Here is a 21,103-nt window from a genome sequence, read left to right on the forward strand (position 1 = left end):
GTACCCGCGCGGGTAACCTACTGAGGGGTTGCACCACGCCGCAGGTCAGCTTAGGACACGAACCGCTTAAGCAGTTCGTTCCATGCTGCAGGGATAACCGAGCAGTGTTATCGCCGACCTTGACGGTTCAGATTATTTATCGGGTGTTTAAAACCCACCTAATTATTCCACGATGCAAGATGGCATTTTCAATGGGGAAAGAAGACGCAATGAACGAGATACATTTCACACAAGGACATTTATTATAAAGCACATATTGCACACACAACACAAGCAAGGAATCATGCAATATACAAGCAAGGCAAATAGAAAGCAATACAGCCGACTACAATGAGAATGTACATGCACTTAACAGTTGTTACTTAACAGGACACGGCGCCACAGCATGCATACAAAAACAACAGGAAAACCCTCCCCATAGGCAGGGAGGTAGACGGGGTTCGTAAACCTTTATGGTCATGGGCCATGGATGACCGAAAAGGCCCGCGAGACTGTGCTGGTTACCTGCCCCCTCGAGGTGTGACGGTGGACAGGTCACAACGCCTTGTTCCCACGGCAGCTAGCGTAGCCGCGCCTGCTCTCAGGCCTTTGCGATGACGTGGTCGGTGAGTTCTCTCCGGTGTCCCTTGCCAGACGCGCAGATTTGCACCACACAGCCAGCAGGGCAGCGCCTCCCGTCTGCGTCTCTGAGTCGTCGCCTGGACTCGCCACCGGCCCAACGCCTTCACAGACAGATCGCCCAACGCCAAGACGAGAGAGACCGACCTCGACCACCAAGAGAGAGCTTGAAGATGAAGCGAGAGGATGACGTCCACCAAGAGAGCGAGTAGAATCCAACACGACCCTGACAGAGAGAGAGTGAGCCTCGCGCGCGGTCCGCCTTATATAGCGCGGGGCTCCACCCTTCGCTCCTCCCCGTTTTCGGCTCCACCTCCCTTCGAGAAGGTTCCCGAAAAGGGGCGTTCCTCATTCCGACCGCGTCACCCCGCGCGTCCACCAATCGGGGGCGATTCGCCCCACCCTGCCTCCGTCACACTCCTCGGAGAAACAGGCGGGAAAAATCCGCGCGCCCATCGGAACTCCTCTGGTTTTCTTTTGCGTTCGACGGTTTTCAACGCGGCTTGTTTGCGTGGAGGTCTGTTCAAAATAACAATAGAAAAAGAAAAACGGCTATCTCAAAGGGTCGCAGCCCGGTGAACACGAAGAAATCCCTTTAAACAACGGTGGGGACCTATCTGCACATAAACTTTGCATCATAACTGATCTAAGGACCCTTTATGGTGTATTGCGAATTTCCACAGCCGTAACAATATATATATATATATATATATATATATATATATATATATATATATATATATATATATATATATATATATATATATATATATATATATATATATATATATCTCAGGAAAAAAATGAGACCACTCCAAAAAAAATTTAAATCAGCATCTCTACATGTATGGCAGCCATTCCTTTCCAGTGTCTGTTGAATTCCAACACAGGCACACCTCATTCTACTTAGTGAGGTACTGATTAGGTGATCACCTGAACCGAATCTTATTTAACAAAGAAAAGTATAACCAGAGTTGGTGTCAAAGCCACCCAATGCTCGCCTGTTTATACATTTATCGTTTTTAAAAGAGGAGTCTAATAATTAATATTTTTTTATAAAGCATTGCAGTGAAGTCTGATTCAAATAATTTTAAAACAATATATGTATTTGTATATTGTAATCAGTAACAAGAGCGCAAGTGAGCACAATATGCGCCCGAACAAGAAGGTATATACAGAATTGTGCTACTACATGGAAAACAGCAACCACTTTAGATGACTAGCGTATGTCAGGACACCGTCTCCAGTCTGTACCTATGTACCAAATATGAAACGTGAAAGTTGAAAACTTTGGGAGTTAGAGTGCGGACAGGAACGGATGGAAAACAGCATTCTGGTTGCCATGGCAACCACTTTAGATGACGAACGTATGTCACGACACACCGTCTCCACAGTCTGTACCTATGTACCAAATATGAAACGTGAAAGTTGAAAACTTTGGGAGTTAGAGTGCGGAGAGGAACGGATGGACGGACGGACGGACGGACGGACAGACAGACAGACATCACATTATACGCCTCGATATATATATATATATATATATATATATATATATATATATATATATATATATATATATATATATATATATATATATATATATATATATATATCGGGCATATAAAAAAGTGTGGTAGATAAAAAAAACATAAGAAAGGAAAAAATAACTTGCACCAAAAACTTTAACATTTTCACGCTCAACGTGACGCTGACGCTGACGCCGACACTCACGCCGGGGATATCGCTATAGCTCTCTGTTCTTCGAACAGGCAAGCTAAAAACCACTGCTGAGGTCATCACTATCCTCTTGCAATAGGACCAGCTGGATGGAAAAAAGTGCTAGTAGTACCTCAAAAGTAATTGGAATCGAAAAAAATAACTATTGACCATGCCAAAAGAGTTGAAAAGAAAAGTTTTGAGTGTGGAAAAGAAGGGTTCAATTCTGGCTTTACTGGCAGGGGGATACAGTGAGCGTCACGTTGCTTCCATCCGTAAAATTTCAAAGACGGCGGTTCATAAGAACAAGGTCAAGCAGCAGACATTGGGACAACAAAGCTACAGACTGGCAGAGGGCAAAAACGACTTTCCACTGACCGGGATGACCACCAACTCATTTGAATGTCACTCAACAACCGTAGGATGATATCAAGTGACCTACAAAAAGAATGGCAAACGGCAGCTGGGGTGAAGTGCACGGCGAGGACGGTTTGAAACAGGCTCCTTGGGGCAGGGCTAAAGTCGTGCAAAGCTAGAAAAAAGCCCGTCATCAATGAGAAGCAAAGAAGAGCCATGCTGAGGTTTGCAAAAGATCATAAGGATTGGACCGTAGAGGACTGGAGTAAGGTCATCTTCTCTGATGGGTCCAATTTTCAGCTTTGCCCAACACCTGGTCATCTAATGGTTAGACGGAGACCTGGAGATGCCTACAAGCCACAGTGTCTCGCACCCACTGTGAAATTTGGTGGAGGATCGGTGATGATCTGGGGGTGCTTCAGCAAGGCTGGAATCGGGCAGATTTGTCTTTGTGAAGGACTCGTGAATCAAGCAACGTACAAGGTTGTCCTGGAAGAACACTTGCTTCCTTCTGCTCTGACAATGTTCCCCAACTCTGAGGATTGGTTTTTCCAGCAGGACAATGCTCAATGCCAATCAAGGTGTGGATGGAGGACCATCAGATCAAGACCCTGTCATGGCCAGCCCAATCTCCAGACCTGAATCCCATTGAAAACCTCTGGAATGTGATCAAGAGGAAGATGGATGGTCACAAGCCATCAAACAAAGCCGAGCTGCTTGAATTTTTGCGCCAGGAGCGGCAGTCACCCAACAGCAATGTGAAAGACTGGTGGAGAGCATGCAAAGACGCATGAAAGCTGTGATTGAAAATCAGGGTTATTCCACAAAATATTGATTTCTGAACTCTTCCTAAGTTAAAACATTCGAATTGTGTTGTTTAAAAATGAATATGAACTTGTTTTGTTTGTATTATGTAAGGTCTGAAAACACTGAATCTTTGTTGTTATTTTGAACAATTGTCATTTTCTGCAAATAAATTCTCTGAATGACAACATTTTTATTTGGAATTTGGGAGAAATGTTGTCAGTAGTTTATAGAACAAAACAAAAATGTTCATTTTACTCAAACACACACCTACAAATCGTAAAACCAGAAAAACTGATAATTTTGCAGTGGTCTCTTAATTTTTTCCAGAGCTGTATATTAGCAGGGTAAGCTTACACATTGTAATCAATACCGATAACGAACCATGCTTCCCCATCGTCTCGGGTCACTCACCTGCATTTGATTTTTAATTTTTTTTTTTCATTTATCAATATTTTCATTTACAGATGCTTTCCCACTGTTCTGTGATTTTTTTTTCCTGGTAGATAGGCTTCGATGTTTATCGGTAAGCAAAATTACCGTGCTTCCCCATTGTCTCGGGTCGCTCACCTGCATTTCATTTATTTATATTTTCATTTACGGATGTTTTCTGACGGTTCTGTGATTTTGGGTTGCATTATGCATTCTCTTCAGCTCGAGGAGCATGGGAGGGGTCAATTGTATGTACTAGAAGCACCCGCTCGCAAAGGATCAAGGGGATCATGTTATTATATTTATGCTGATTTTACTCCAAGGGGTCCCAGGATTACACACCCAAAAAATGGTTGTGATCAGTTCAGCCGTTTTTGCGGTACCTGGGAACAGACAGACGGACAGACGGTAAATTATAGTAGGATAATCCTTGCCACCTGGGTATCGTCGATTAGGTGAGAGCGGCTATTCCCTCCAATCACAGGTGAGAGATGTGGGTGGGTCTAATATGTATATATATATACATATATATATATATATATATATATATATATATATATATATATATCAAACAGGAATAAATTCTTGTGGGACGAGTATGAAAAAATTCTGACAACACAGGACTCAAACCCATGGGCATCATCACTTTCACACAGCAACAGTCCACTGAGCTATTGAGTCTTCAAGATATCCTAAGAAATTTCTCACACTAACACTGCAAGCTTTGTGTGTGTGTACATATATATATATATATATATATATATATATATATATATATATATATATATATATATATATATATATATATCCGTGTCGTAAGAGGCGACCAGGGTTGCGTCAGGAAGGGTATCCGGCGTAAAACATGTGCCAAATCACTATGCGGATCATACGGATGATCGCTGTGGCGACCCCTAAAGGGAGCAGCCAAAAGAAGATATATATATATATATACACTGTATAGCAAACAGGAATAAATTCTTGTGGGACTAGTATGAAAAAAATTCTGACAACACAGAAATCAAACCCATGGGCATCACTTTCACACAGCAACAGTCCACTGAGCTTTTGAGTCTTCAAGATATCCTAAGAAAATTCTCACACTAACACTGCAAGCTTTGGATATATATATATATATATATATATATAATTGTATACTCTAATGGCCCCGTGGGCTGGCATGATAGCCGAGGCCCTCTAAGTACGCACAACTCCCCTCTAAGCTGTTTAGCCTGCATTTGAATCCCAACCCAGTTTTATAAACTGTCATCCCACCATTTCACAGGCAAGTGAATCATCAATGTGTGCCATCCATCCAAAGGATGTTAAACTGGGTGTTCCGTCTGCCAACATTAGTTGAAGATCCCACGGTGTCCTTCGTGAAGTGAAGGTGAGCTATGGTCGGCATCATGAACAAACTACAAATTCCTAATGGGAAGGCAACGGAAAAACACCCACTATAACTCTTGCCATGAAACTGCTTCGACAGCTCCGACGCTCTATAGCAGAGTATGGTACATCAGAATCAGAAATGGCCCCATATGCACCTTGTCGGCATCTGTCTGAACCCACGGTTCTCCGATCCACCCATGTATGAACCCCCCTTCCCGTTCCGATCCACCCATGTATGAAATAATTAAATGGTCCTTTAAATACATACGTTAGTCATTTGATCCTTCTGTCCTTCCCTTTATCTAGGATTCTCGGCTCATGAAGATTGTATGCAAATCATATGTAGGACAAGGAGATTAATGTACCCTTACAGGAATTACAAAGATGGTATTGACAAGTAGGTGGTAGATTTGGATGACAAAGCCGAGTTCTCCACGTCAGGCGCCAGAGGTTCAAATGGGAACACGAAACGGGTCAAGTTGGCTTGGCCACTTCCAAACAAAACCAAAACAAAACCACAACTCTGATTTTACAGAAGGTACAAAACAGTACAAACAACCTTAGTAAGCAGGAGGGAGAATACAAAAGATAGAGGAATTGAACCATTACCAATCAACTTGTGGGGCACTCACCAAGTGGCGTATGAGCACTTAAACAAGCACTCCAATTAAACGGTTGATAAGGAGCGGCTGGCTTGGGAAGCAATAGAAAGCTGATTGGTAATGGGACACCGATTGTGCATCACAACAGCTCGCTGTTGGAAAAGTAACAAAACCACACGAAACACGTGCGCCCTCTGTTGTACAAATACTCGGTCCTAAAAATCACAGCACAATGGCAATTATTACACACGGTATAAAGATATGTGATAAAAGGTTAAAATAAACGAGTAACAGGCGTCCTGAACCATCCTTCACCATGTTGAGGAACCTCAGCCGAGGCCCTCACTTTTTCACCTTTATTCGCTTTGAAATTTGCAACATCAGAGCGAATACCCATGGAGAATTTTTTTTTTTTTAATCTTTTGTTTCGAGAACTTTTTCAACACCACAGTATTCTGCTTGAGCTATGGTGCTTTTTTTTTATTAGTTTAAAAGATCCAAGCTACATCCTATCAAAATTCTGAAACGAAATAAAGTTTTCAGGATGAAACGCACTTTAATTTCTCTCCCTATGGAAAATTAAGGCACTACTGGTATCTTCACATAGAAATGCAAGACATAGAGCCAGCGCCATCATCCCACCACGCACATTCACCTCCTTCAGGTCGTGCCAATGACATTAAAAAAAAGCAGGGGTATTGGCACACAATGGTCTACTTTTTTGGAGAGACACCGTCCACAACGTAAGTGCAGACTGGATGGTAAGCTTTACATCACAACACAAAGAACACGTGCAAAACGGCAGAATGACTGTTCATAGGCGGTTGGACATTAAAACCCTGTCTCAACAATTCAAGGCGAGTGCACAAACCTCAAACCAGCCCTCTACTCAATGTTGGAACAACTGATTGAACAAGAGCTTCAAAAGTCAAAGCTCTCGCAAGTTTAACAGATGGAAAATAAAGGCATTCAAAAATGCATTTTACAATTTTTGCAAGTAGCAAAAAGTTGTATCAAGCAATATCTACCACATGAGGTGGTTGCTCCACAAATTGGAATACCGTGCTTGGTTGGAAACCGGCACACAGGTATCACGGTGTGCACCTGGACCTTTTTGTTGGATATCCATTTGTTCAGACCACAGGAAACTAAATCCTGTAAACATGTTATAAAGCACTTGCTTCACTTGTGTCCATCACAATACATTCAGGATACAGCCCAGTTGGTGGTTTCCGCCAACCGATCATTTCCGCAGACGCTTTTTCGAGAAGCTTGATTGGCTGGATCAGTAGACCCCCAAAGTCATCAGGGAATCGCCTTCACAGCATCACATTTCCAATGAGCTGAAAATTCCTGAACAGCAAACAATCATTTTCAATTTATTCAGACTGCAATCAATTCTACAAAATGTTTTACTTTAAAAGGTACAGTTATATACTATTAAGTGCAACATCAACAAATGCCCAATTGTTGAGGTTTAATGACTTTTCAGCACTGCCGGCCAAAGGGAACACGCCTTGGACAATCTTACAAACATCGCTTGAAATAGGAGTAATGGGTGATCGTTTGAGCTTGTGCTGAGGATATAAAATTCTGACGAAAGGTGAATAAACAAACACCTTGAAGGTGTCAATTAGAAATCGATTGGAGATATTGCTTTACCATGGCCTGTTTGGCGTTCACATCTAAAAACAGCTCACGGAATTTAGATCCCACGTTCAAATCTTATGGAATGAGTGGATTCATCTACTGCTTCCTGGAATATCATGGGAAAAGGCCAATCATGTCAACCAATGTCCTTGTCCTACATTTGTATGAAACCGTGATGGAGAAAAGACTAATAATTGCAACAACGTATGATAAACACTCTCAATGACACCAATGAGGATGTTCTCCAAATAGGACTGATGCTGACTGTCCCGGAAGAAAACACATCACAGTTGTAATACTGTAACGTGGAATATAGATGGCAAGTTAAAAAATTTTTAATTAATTGAATAAAAAATACTGAGATGTTTGGCCTAATGGTAAAAATGCTCTCGGGATATTTGACTCCTCCCCACAATTAAGCCAACAAGTGTTTGTTAAACGGTATTTTCCCCTCGATGTTGAGTTTAGGCAAAAGAGAAGTTGAGGACCTTCAATACGGGCCATTTGATGGCAAAAATGGAAAAAACGTCAAAGAATCAGGTAAGGGGATGGAGGGGGGGTTGGATATGGGGGAGATCCTCAACAATGGGTTTGAAAAGAATGTATTAAAAAGCAAGGCGCAGTACAAACATGCCAGACATTTAAGGATACAAAAATAAGCATAATTCATCTTTAAATAAAATAGGCACCAGTCCTGGTTCATTAGCTCGAACACACCGCCACTTTATAATGATCAGAACAATCTGTGCCATCTCTTGAAGGTATACAAATAGCATGGACTCGACCTCCGGCAATCCCACACGCATGGCGTTTTAACTTTTTTTTTTTCTTTACAAAAACATATAAATCAAGTGGAAATTGATACACACAGCCAAAGTAAACATTAAGAATAGACATTTTGACGCAACTCCGGCCAAACCAGGATGGTCGTATTGCATTGATGAAATAATAAAAGGCAAAACTTATGGTTATGGAGCCAGTAAATGCACAAACAAAAACAACTCATGCATAAACACCATATTTATCCCCAAAACACAAACAACAACAAAAAACAAAGTACAATTGTATAAAGTAAAAGATAAACTTTACAAACTGCTTCTTCCACCCCCCCCCCCAACCTTTTTTTTGTTTTCCATGATCCATACGAGGAATGTACCTTTGCACACACCACTGCACAGGTAAGTGACGTCATTGGGGTAGGCTTGCATAAAGAGGACCCACGGCTATGATCGCTCGCGTTGTGCCTTCGTAGACGGCTACGGGTGCAGTTCCACGTCGAGGCAAAAGATAGTCACAAGATGTACATCTGAGGTTTCATGACTATCGTGTTCGGAAATGTATCGTCGCACAAATGCCGTTAGAAGTCCGTGGATGGAAACACTGGCCCACGGTGAGGCGAGGAACGCATCTCAGACTGTGGGAGTGCCACGTAGAGTGCACTATTGTATCTGTGACCGTGCGGAGTCTCCCTTCCCACAATACAACTCTTTCAGCTCCTTCAGTTCCTCCAGCAGTTGCTTGTTTTGAGTCTCCAGCACGGCGACACGATTTTCCAAGCAGCGGATGTACTCTTTCTTGCGTCGACGGCACTCCTTAGCTGCCACCCTGCCAAGGAAGGCAAGCTAAGCTTCTTGCCGACAAATTACAATTGTTAAAATGGGGAAGGGATAGATGAGGGACGAGAAGGCACATCGGAGGAATAAAAAAATAAAATAAAATAAAATAAAGCACCAGCAAAGTATTCTATAGTTTCTTAGAAACAGATCAGCAACTTACAAGTTTATTTACAATTAAAAAGAAGTAATAATAACAGAGCAATATCCCCGAAAATAACAATGATAATAATAATAATATTATAATAGTACATGTCAGTGCAAAGATTCCTTTAAAAAAACCAATCTTGCTCTCACAGCCGATCGTTTACTCAAAAACAAGCAGACAAAATGACAAAAAGAATAAAAGAAAAGGGATCACAACTTGCGTCTTTGACGACAAGCCGTTACCGGTATTAAACGGTGCACATGAGAGGCACACTTTACCCCCTCAACGGGAATGAGAAAACTCCTTAAACACATTAGCAGTACACAATAAGTTAAGTGCATACATCACACAGTTTTCTAAACAAATCTGGCATTCCCTGGCTGCCCTGCTCAGCCAATGCTGCTCGCCTTTGGCGACGGAAAGCCAAGCTAGTCGGCTTTACGGCAGTACAGATCTTTGAGGGCCTTGAGCTCCTCAATCAGAGTTTTGTTTTGGTTCTCGAGCACTGCCACGCGGTTTTCCAAACACTTCACGTATTCCTTCTTCTTCCGGCGGCATTCACGGGCTGCCTCCCTAGAGGGCGAAAGAAGGATAAACTGAGGAGGTGGCAATTGGCGTTCTCCGGCACTGGCTCACCCAGTGCTCTCTCTCTCTCTCTCTCTCTCTCTCTCTCTCTCTCTCTACCAGGTACTACCATCTAGTAATTTGCAAAACAAGAGAAGATGTAGGAAAATTGAAAATTCACAATTTCGTAAACATTGTGGAACTTCCTGAAACTCTCCCCCAAAGGAGGTGTGAAAAACACACCAGAAAGTATGATTACCAAAATTTTAAGCACGACAAAGGGGAGAATGAAAGAACATAACCAACTTGGCGCGTTATCAGGAAAGACTTGGAATGACGAACATATCTCAGCACACATGGCGTATGTTAGTCCCTGATGAAGGGTGACCCCATGGCCGAAATGTTGGACTTTCAGCCTTCCTCTTTGACAAAAATCACAAATGGGTTGTGCTTTTGCACTCTCCGCAAGTTGGGTTAGTACGGATATTACGGACAACTACACATAGATCTCCGATGGCCCATAAAGTAAAATCCAGAATCATCTCAGGGTCTGGTCCGTCATGAATTATTAACCCTTTCAAGGACATTAATCGAAATACGACGCCAACAATAGCACCACCAGGGAATACCAGAGCTATCAACATCCCAAAGTAGGATTACAAATAAGATACATCAGCTTTCATTCCACAGTCTACATCAAGCATATTTTCCTTAAGCAACTTGCAGAAAAGGGAAAAAAAAATCGATCTCGATTCGACGCAAACAAAATAAAATTCACAGACTATGGTTCATTGCTTCACGTTCAAAATATAAAATCCGATCCATTGAGTGCCCGCAACGAGCAAACTCTTCCAGAATGAAAAATTATGGGAAAGAAAAAGCCGATCAAGAAATACAAACGAACGTTGTTCACCGCAGCAGAGTACAAATAACCACCTGGTGCATTACTGGGTGAATGAGGGGGGGGGGGGGAGAAGTGACATTAAAAGTACCATAAACATCAAAAATCCTTTGGGATTTGTACAGTCAGCGCCATTACATGGTAATTGCCTCATTAGGCCAGAATACAATGCACAGGTCAGAACTCCGAGAAGCTAAATTACTGCCAACAACAAAAAATATATAAACAACAAGACTACATCCTGGAAAAGAACTCACGATGCAGGTTCGTCCTTTATTATTTTAATATACAAAACAGAGCGGTGTCTGTATGCTTGCTTGTCTGTTTGTCCAGTAAATACTTTGAGACCCTTGGGCTGATCGACACCAAATATTCAGTGTATACCCAAGGGGTCCCAACTTGGATTTTAAACAAAAAATGTCAATTTTTTTTTCCCCAAATTTTTGGGATTTTAAAATTGTTTGTTTTTTTCCCGGATTTTGCATACGTCTTATTATTTGTATTATTTGTGCCGCAACACATTGCCCACCAAGAGTGGACCGAGAAGGGCACTCCCACCCAGAAAGGATGAGGACCCACTCGTATAGAATAAAGCAAAAGAGTAAACAGCAAATGTGAAAAATTGCATTTGATAAGACACAGGTGAAAATAATAAATGGGAAACGTCCGAGCGAATGTACCAAGTATCCATCAGGACAAATTTAGCATTTATAGCTTTTCAGGAAATGATAACATCTGCATGATACGGAAGTTAATTTTGTGCCGTACATTCAAACCGTAGCATTCCAGTCGCGTTACAAAACCGGATCAATGGATCGGTGAGAGGTAATGGTTTCGTAGAGCCACGGCACGTTTGCCCAAAGTGCGAAAGAGATTCGTGCAAACAGAACCAAGCCGAGTACGAAATGATGGGGATTTGCACGGAGCCATTTGAACTTCCACTTGTGCACAGTGCACGATGAGTGAATACGTTTATTTGCACATGCAGGATAAATTTGATGTGGTATCGTTTGCTGGTGCACAGAAATAAAATTCACAATTGAAAGGATAAAGGATGTAACACGATGGTTATGGCCTTCATTTGAAGAATGAATGAATGGGCTTTTTGTACCTCAATCAGAATCACATTTGAGTTATAACAAGCAAATGCACAACCGACAAATTTGGTCTCAGCTCAAACAGTTCCAAATGTCAAAACTCCCCCCTCACCCCCAGCATCACCCTTTCCCCCCACCTTAAAATCACAACTAAAATTAATAAAACCCGTGCCAATTACCTGTTTTTGAGGAGCCTCATTTCACGCTTACGCGTAGCCTCCTCTGCAACACCCTGGGGACTGGGCAAGGACACTGGAGATGCAACAACCACACCCTGGGAGAGGCCACCTGTTGGTGTTCGGATTTGGTACGTGTCTCCAGAAGCTGGACACAATCACAGGCCACAAACAGTCAAAGCACAATTCCAACCGGGCACTCAATGCCAACAAAAGCAAACGATTTGGGGAGAGCAAACCTAACGTACCTTGCACCACGACCTGGCTTCCGGGCAAGAAGAACTGTTGACCGTCACTCGTCTGTGCATACTGTACTATCGTCGGTGTACCATGGCCCGTACCAGAGCTCGTGAGTCCCAGACTCTGCAGATGCTCCGCACCATTGGCAATCTGGATCGCCCCCCCACCTTGTGCGATGGCAACTGCGCAACCACAAGCACACAAATGTGGAAATGGATGATTGAATGTGAGGTAGTGTTCAAATACTTCACCAGAGAGGATTATGCAAGCTATCCAACATCACAATCACTTCAGCTTTAAGGCCAGAGCAAGCAATTTGGGTAACGTGCCGATAACCACCTTTTTTGAATCTGTCCAAATCCTTCCCGTGTGCTGTTGTGTGATCCAGCATGCGCAGCAAAGGGTTCCCACTCATTGGGGAGCATCATTTGACTTTGCAGGGATGGTGTAACACCAATTTGAAAATTGCGGTTCCGGTTTTGGAGCAGCGAGAGGTCTCCTTCGGGGCTCCCTGCTGACATTCTCAAAGCTAAGTTTCCGGTTGTTATTTGTCCCGTTTTAACTGTTTAATTTTCTCACCTACATGTTACTGTGTGTTGCTAGTTCGGTTTTGTTTCAAAAATCGTGCTATTTTGTGAGTATTTTTGTCGACGTTCTTACCTGTGCTTGAGGCCTTGGCCTAGGCTTGAGGCCTACCGGTTCCACTCGGTGTTCGATCGTTTTTTTTTTTTTGTTTTGTTTGTTTTTTCTCCCCATTACCTTCAATTCTGATCCTCCCCACTTTCCAAACATCCCCCATTCTCCCAACTAATCTCTTTCTTATCTCAAAAATAAAATAAAATAAAAATAAAAAAATACCCTACAACAACAACAACAACAACACGCTCACCTTCTCCCGATTCTGCTTCTTCTTCTTCCTCTTAACTTCCTCCTCGTCTTCTTCCTCGATTTTTTTTTTTTACACTTCCATGACCTAATCTGTTGAACTCTCTCATACATTATTTTTAACAACAAAAACGATCTTATAATGCTTCATCTTCCTCTCTCACACATGTGGTACTCTTTACTGTTTCACAATGCACTACTCTTCTGCTATTTTAACAGACTGCTCTCATTTCGACCTCTCTTTCATTCCTTGCCTAAAAAATCCAACTATTACAGCGCTTCTTCTCTCCATTCTCTGAATTCGCCTTCATTGCATCCATTAAGAATTGTGTTAAATCGCATCTCTGACCTAAAACTTTTAAAAACCACAGTTTGCCATGGATGCTCGCTTTCCATCAACCATTCTTTTTTTCCAACTTCAGTGCCAACTCACCCCCCTCACCCCTCACTCTCACTCTCAAAGCAACCATCCCACTCTTCTCCCTCCAAGCCTCCCTCTCACCTCTCTCAAAAATTCCCGCCTCACCTTTCTCCCACCTTTCATCCCCCTCACTCTTCCTTCTCAAAGTTGCCCCCCTCTCATCCACCAACCCGCCTCCCTCCACTGCCCTCTCACCTCCATCTCTTCACTCCACCTACTCAAATCCTCAACTGCCTTCTTCCTTGTCTCTTGTCCCCCCTCTCCTCCAGCACCACAGAGCCTTTTCTCCTCCTCATTCAGCCCCCCCCCCTCGCCATTCTGCAACACCCCACACTCCCTCAGCAACCCTCCTTACCTGCCCCCCTCGTCCCTTGTCCTACCCTCCCCCTCCCCCTCCACCTCCTGCACCCAAAGCCTCCTCCCCTTCCTCTTCATTAAAAGTGTGGACCTCAAATATCAGCGGCCTTCGCTCAAACCTTTCAGATCTTTCCATACAGGTTGCCACTGACAAACCAGACATTATCTGCCTAACAGAAACTTTCCTCTCCCAAGACATGTCTGACTCCCAAGTATCTCTCCCTGGCTACTCCCTCTTACGGTATGACAGACCTGAGCCTCGTCCTGGTGGAGGTGTTGCTCTCTTCATCAAAGACTCTATTCCTCACTCTCCATGCACTGCTCTCACTCCCCCACACCCCCAGGAATACCTCTGGCTATGGCTTCCCCTCCACTCCCACCTCATGTTTATATGTGTACTGTACCGTCCACCGAACAGTGATGACTCCATCTACACCTCACTATCCGAAAACATGGACCATCTTCTATCTTCTCATCCAAACTCTCTCTTCCTCTTATGTGGTGACTTCAATTGTCATCACGCCAGTTGGCTAGGTGTGGGTACCTCTCTCACCTGCCATGGCACCTCAGCAAAAGCTTTCTGCGACTCATTGGGACTGACTCAATCGGTCAACTTCCCGACCCGGATCTCAACCAATGGTACTCCATCTCTTCTGGATCTGATTTTGACAAATTTCCCTGACAATATCTGCTGCTCTTCCTTCGCTCCAATTGGTTCTTCTGACCACGTCCTTGTCAAAGTGGACATCTCTCTGGCTGTTATCAGAGAACCACCTCACCGCCGTCGAGTCTGGCATTTCACTCAAGCCGACTGGCAGGGTCTCCGAGCAGCCATCAAACTTACAGACTGGTCTCCTATCACTACTTTCTCAAACATCATCTCATCCTGGGAATTCTTTCAAAGAAACTTGCTCTCCCTCATGCACAGATTTATCCCCTCTCGTGTTCAGTTGTCTTACCCTTCCTCCCGCCCTTGGTTTACTGAAGCATGTGGCGAGGCAGTTGTCGTGAAACAACTTGCCTTTGCCTCATGGAAAGCAAACCCAACTGAGGGCAATCTCAGTTCTTTCCACAAAGCTCGGAACAAGTGTGTATCTACCCTCAGGAGAGCCAGAAAACAACATCTTTCTCATCTCAAGTCTGAACTCTCAAACCTCTCTCCCTCCTCAAAATCCTGGTGGCGTTTAATCAAATCTGTTTCTGGTGTATGTTCCCCCTCCATCCCCTCCCTTACCTCAAATGGCCGCACTGCTGATTCCACACGTGATAAAGCTGAATGTCTAAACTCGGTGTTTGCAGCTAAATCTTGTGTCCTAAACCCATCACTATCTCTACCCACTTTACCCAGTCGCACCCAACTGTCCCTGGACTCTGTATCCTTTTCTCCTGACAAGGTGGAGAGCTTGATTTCAAACCTCGAGTCAGATTCTGCAACCGGTCCAGACGGCATCAGCCCACGTGTCCTCAAAGCCTGCTCTTCTGCTCTTGCTCACCCTCTCTCTGTTCTATTCACCCTCTCATTTGCCCAAGGTCATCTGCTATCTGCTTGGAAGTCTGCTAACATCACTGCCCTGCATAAAAAGGTGCAAAAACAGATCCCTGTAACTACAGACCAATCAGCCTTCTCCCAATCATCAGCAAGGTGATGGAATCCATCATCGCTTCAGACATGAAATCCTTCCTCTTCTCCAATGGCTTGATTTCCAATCATCAATTTGGTTTCAGACCAGGTCACTCTACCCTGGATATGCTGCTTCTGCTCTCCCATCAATGGATGGAGGTCCTCAATGCCAGACAGGAAATCCGAGCCGTATCCCTGGACATATCACGTGCTTTTGACACAGTCTGGCACCCTGCCCTACTCACCAAACTCTCTTCGCATGGTATTCAAGGCCATCTCCACTCATGGCTCGCAGACTTCCTCTCCTGTCGCAGTCAACGTGTGGCCCTAAATGGAGTCCTTTCATCCCCTCTTCCTGTGCAGGCTGGAGTTCCTCAAGGTAGCGTTCTGGGCCCTGTTCTTTTTCTGGTTTTCATCAATGATCTCTCGGACTCTCTGGAAAATCCTCTATTTCTCTTTGCCGACGACTCCACCCTCTGCCGTACCATCTGTCATCCCTCAGACTGGCAAGCAGCAGCTTCTTCGCTCACTGCAGATCTGGATAAAATCACAAACTGGTCCAACACGTGGAACATGTCTTTCAATCCAGACAAATCTCACACTCTCACTATGTCTCTTCGAAAGGACCGTTTACAAAACCCCCCTCATCCACTTTCTCAACAATCCTCTGGAAGAAGTCTTTTCTTTCAAGCTTCTAGGTCTCACTATCTGCCATGACCTTTCCTGGGAAAGTCACATTTCCAACCTCACCTCAAAAGCCAGTCGCCGACTGGGAATCCTCCGTCGTGCTAAGTCCTTCCTCGGCCCTCTTGAGCTCCTGACCACTTACAAAGCTTTTGTCCGTAGCCTGATGGAGTACTGCTCTCCCCTCTGGGCTGGTGCTCCTGCCTCCCACCTTTCTCGGCTTCACGCTGTCGAAACCAGGGCATTTAAGATCATCGGCATCTCCCGCAATGAAGCTGAGTCTTTGGGCCTCTCACTCAATCACCGCAGGTTGGTCGGTGGTCTTTCTGTCTTCTACCGACTCCTCTCCAGCCTTGCCCCCCCTGCTCTCTCTCTCTGCGATTTGTCCCCACCACATTTCCACAGGGCGCTCAAGGTCCGCCAACAACCCCCTTCTGGTAAAACTACCAAAATCACGAATCACTGCTCATCTTCACTCTTTCATTCCTCTTTTTTCCCGCCTTTGGAATAAACTTCCTCACTCTATTCTTTCCCATTCTTCCCTCCAGGCTTTCAAAACAGCTGTTCACCACCACCTCTTATCTTCCCCCATCCAAATCCTCGATCTTTTCTACCCCCGATAATCCACCCAAGCCCACTTCCTTCATTTCTCCTGCTTTCCTTCCTGAAAGTCCCTGAAATGTCCATCTTCTCTTCGCCATGTTCCCCGTCCCATCCCCATCCCTCTCCCTTCCACAGTTCACCTAATGTGTCTGTTCACCACTGTTTTGTCCCTTCCACTCCCGCCCCTCTTGTCTCATGCCTCCTTGCTGTGAGTTGTGTGTTAGCTCTCATACGAGCCTCGACCAAGGTATACAAAAAAAAAAAAAAAAAAATTTAACGACAAGACCAACATCGGGACATTTGAAAATTCGGGTTCTCTGTCCGAATATCAGTGTCTATCGTATTGTAATCTTGAACAAATCTTTCTACAGGTATGAGATATAGTGTAGTAGATAGTAGAAAAATCGTGCAAATTATGAAACAAGCATCAAATTTGGCATTTCTGTTCTGCAGGGCTTTCTGATCAAATCTACCCGATTGGCCATTTGAAAATACTAATTTTGAAAAAAAAATAAAAAAATTCAAAAAAATTTGAAGTCACAGCTGGCTGAAATTCTTGAAGCGCAAGTGAACATCCCAGACAGAGAACCAAGGGGAGATGCAGTCATCATTGATGGCTCAGCACTTATCAATGCCCTACCTCCACGCACTTCAAAGATATTTGATGACTATGCTAAAGAAGACATCATCCCAAAGGTGGAATCCTATGGTGCCAGGTACGAGAGGGTGGACGTAGTGTTTGATGTGTAAAAGAAGTCAAGTCTGAAGTCTGAGGCAAGGTCGAAAAGGGGGCAAGGAATCAGAGGAAGTGACAGGAACCAGTAAGACCCCAAGTAACTGGAGAAGCTTTCTTCGAGAAGACAGCAACAAGACTGAGCTGTTTCACTTCCTTGCGGAAAAGATGTGTGAAGCACAGACGACAAGCACAGTCATTGTCACAAAAGGAGAAGATGCCATGAGCAACACAAGGAAGTCACTGGATGCTGTGTCTCCATGTTGTCATGAAGAAGTTGACACTCGAATATTTGTACACGCCAGGGATGCAACGACGGATGGTAGCAAGTCCATTATCATTAAGGCTAATGACATGGACGTACTAGTCATAGCAATATCTGTACTGCCATCCTTACAGGAACTAGGTCTTGAGAACATGTGGATTGCCTTTAGCCAAGGAGCCAAGGCGCGATGGATTCCAGTCCATGAGGTAGCTTCTGCAATAGGGCCTGAGAAAGCTCGAGGGATCCCATACTTCCATGCATTCACTGGATGTGACGTCGTGTCTACCTTCCGCGGTAAAGGGAAGAAAACTGCATGACAGACTTGGAACGTCTTTGATGATGTTTCTGAAACATTCACCAATCTCAGCCAGCATCCAACATTGATTCATGATCTTGACTTTTTTTATTTTTTTTATTTTTTTTTTCAAAATTAGGATTTTCAAATGGCCAATCAGGCAGATTTGATTATAATCCCCTGGAGAACAAATGTGCCAAATTTGATGTTTGTATAATCATTTGCACGATTCCTCTCAAAAATTGCTGTTATCTGCCCCACTAATAGTCTCATTCAGCAACCTGCACAAGCCCTATCACTCAAAAACAAACACCCCAAATGTGAGAGGCAGAATAATCATCCTATATTTGTCATTAAACAAAAAAGGGCTTATTGATAAAGAGGTCACGTGATTATATTTTGGGAACAAATTCCTTATAAATGAGGCCCTTGAATACAACAGTCACCGACAATTCAAATTGTCCCCCTACCTTGCCCCAACCACCTTTGCAAGCTCACTCCCATGAAATGCAATGAGGAAAATGATCAATTCCGTTGTTTCTTGGGGTGCCAGTCCCATCACCCTATGTACAGGATATTAAAATCAAGCCGTTCCACCATCTGGGTGATGTTTTATTGACGAAAATCTCTTATTTATCGATTATTTGCTCTCAGGTCCCGTTTCTCTTGCTACCAAATGCTGTTTACACAAGTTAGATATCTGCTGGCATTAGTGGCAGCAATGGGTCAGGGAGTACATGTGAAACAAAATAATAAATAAAAAGCCATTACCGCATGGCCTTTCAGAGCATCTACCATAACCGGTATTCCGATAAGAGCAGCGATTTCCCCAAACAGTGGTGTCTTGGGTTGTGGAGGGAAGGGTTCAAAACCTACTGTATTGCCCTCCTGTGGTCTGGTAAATCGGCGTTGGAATTGGCACGTTGTTTATGGTCGTGGTGCCTTCTTCCTCTCCCTTCTCCTCCTCAATCTTAGACACAACAGGGCTGTCTGATGAAAGGTCACTCAGGATTTTCCTACAAGTGCAAAGACCACAAGAAAAGTTGGATATTTGGCCAATTTTTGGCAAACAATAGGTTTAAATGGGAGTCAATCAAAATTAAGCCAGTCCAAAGCTCCAGCATGGCCTCTTCTTCTTTTATTTGAAATCGTATCTAAAGTAGATATGGGCGTAAATCGCGGGGAATGGGGAGGATTAAACTTAAACGTATTTATAACCACCACCCCCCATTTTTCCAGAATTTTTAATGCAGTGGAAAATAGGCAAATGTTCCAAATAATTTTCTTCAAAAAGAAATAAAACAATAAATAATGTTAAAACTTCTCGAATCACCAAACAGCTGTCATAAGAAAATTACATATCTATGTTTGCAAAGACAATATGCCAAACTGCGTGCTGCTTAATTACGCAAGTAAGCAAGAAAAGAAAATGACGGAACTAACGTAATACTTGGGGGAAGGGGTGGTGAAGGATTTACAACATTCCCCCACAAATTTTCAATTTTTTCCCCAGACTTTTCAAAATGGTTTTACGCCAATAAAAGTCATACAAGTCAGGGCAGAGTCTTGCATTGCATGTTAAAGAGAGATTTGTACCACCGCATCAGTGAACGCAAGTAAACCTACCTGTAGGAGGGCCGTCGAGACAGCAACTCACGGCGCTTCTGCGTATCAGACGTGCTGTCTCCAGACTCCTGTGATGTATCACTTTCTGGAAGAGATCCAACCTATGCCCAAAGGTGGAAGGGGCCAATAATGAAAGTCCAACATCAGAAACAACACAAATCTATCATAACCTGCACCAGGATATTCACTTAAAGAAAATAATATCGAACATCTCGTGAAACATGGGAAAGTTAAAGAAAAAAAAAAAAAAGATAAACTAGAACGGCACTCGGAAGGGCACATACCTAAGCCAGGCTGAACAGTTTACATTTTTTATCCCACCGATAGGCCGCATCTGGATCCGGAGCTGAACCAAAATTGAATCGGCTTGTTCTTGTAACACACCTAACCTGTCCACCAAGTTTCGTCCGAATCTGTCCACAACTTTTTGAGATATTGTGCTATATATCGGTGTAGTCCTATCTCTCAATGGTGAAGAATCACTAAAAAAAAATTATCAGATCTGGATTCGGATCTTCACCAAAATCGAATCAATTCTTCCTTGTCACACACTCAGCCTGCCCACCAAATTTCATACAAATCCGTAAACAACTTTTTGAGATATATCCTGCACACAAACAAACAAGAAAAAGATGTCGTGCAGAGCACGATACTTGCAACATCAACCCCGATCTCCAAAGGTTGTCATGGATACATCAAATTGTAAATTTCATGAAGATTATAATTGACAATCATAATCAAAACTCAGGTCAATCAGATTAAAATTGATGATTTTTCAGATTGAAATTGATTTTAGAAGTTTGACTGACCTTGAGTTGACCTTTTGACCTCAAAAATAGTTGCTTCCCCAATTCAGTGTTATAAACTGAGAATTGTTAAAATTTGGTCTATGGTGACCTCAAACACAATTCGCTGGTTGACTTCAGTAACCTGAAATATAAACCCTCTTCAAATTTCAAGTTCATCGGATGAAAATTGAGGATTTTAGAAATCTCACCTAAGTTGTTGACCTTTGGCCTATGTTGACCTTTTGGTCGATGTTGACCTCAAAAAGAATTGGCTAGTTGAATTCAGTGACCTGAAGTATAAATACTCAACAAATTTCCAGTCAATTGGATGAAAATTGAGGATTTTAGAAATCTCACACGAGTTGACCTCTAACTTATGTTGACCTTTTGACCTCAAAAACAATGGGCTTCTTCCTTATGACAAACTCGACCATGAGGTGAAGTTTTGTTAAGAGTGGTTTAAAATTGTGACCTGTAGGCAATAAACAGATAAAGACAATAACAAAATCAAATGACCA

At 43.2% G+C, this 21,103-nt stretch overlaps 1 protein-coding gene across 14 annotated transcripts in view; it reads right to left on the reverse strand.

The window, feature by feature from the left end:
• Positions 1-223: 223 nt before the first annotated feature.
• Positions 224-21,103, reverse strand: part of LOC147028236 (cyclic AMP-responsive element-binding protein 1-like) — a 29,494-nt gene continuing 8,614 nt past the window's right edge. For 8 of the 14 annotated variants that reach the window (XM_085878469.1, XM_085878462.1, XM_085878468.1 and 5 more), the window contains 5 exons: positions 19,798-19,898; positions 19,048-19,187; positions 12,316-12,489; positions 12,071-12,215; positions 8,155-9,173 (listed from right to left, as the gene is read on the reverse strand). In XM_085878469.1, coding sequence (XP_085734595.1) covers positions 9,008-9,173; positions 12,071-12,215; positions 12,316-12,489; positions 19,048-19,187; positions 19,798-19,898 — 726 coding nt within the window. In that variant the 3' untranslated portion in view covers positions 8,155-9,007. Of the gene's footprint in view, positions 7,272-8,154; positions 9,903-9,996; positions 10,841-12,070; positions 12,216-12,315; positions 12,490-19,047; positions 19,188-19,797; positions 19,899-21,103 lie in introns of those variants that run through there. The other 6 variants (XR_015057480.1, XR_015057479.1, XM_085878464.1 and 3 more) reach the window with 6 other exon arrangements.

The sequence above is a fragment of the Eptatretus burgeri genome, chromosome 4, assembly GCF_056783735.1.
Source record: "Eptatretus burgeri isolate ZD-2024b chromosome 4, Ebu_testis_v1, whole genome shotgun sequence".
Taxonomy (NCBI): domain Eukaryota; kingdom Metazoa; phylum Chordata; class Myxini; order Myxiniformes; family Myxinidae; genus Eptatretus; species Eptatretus burgeri.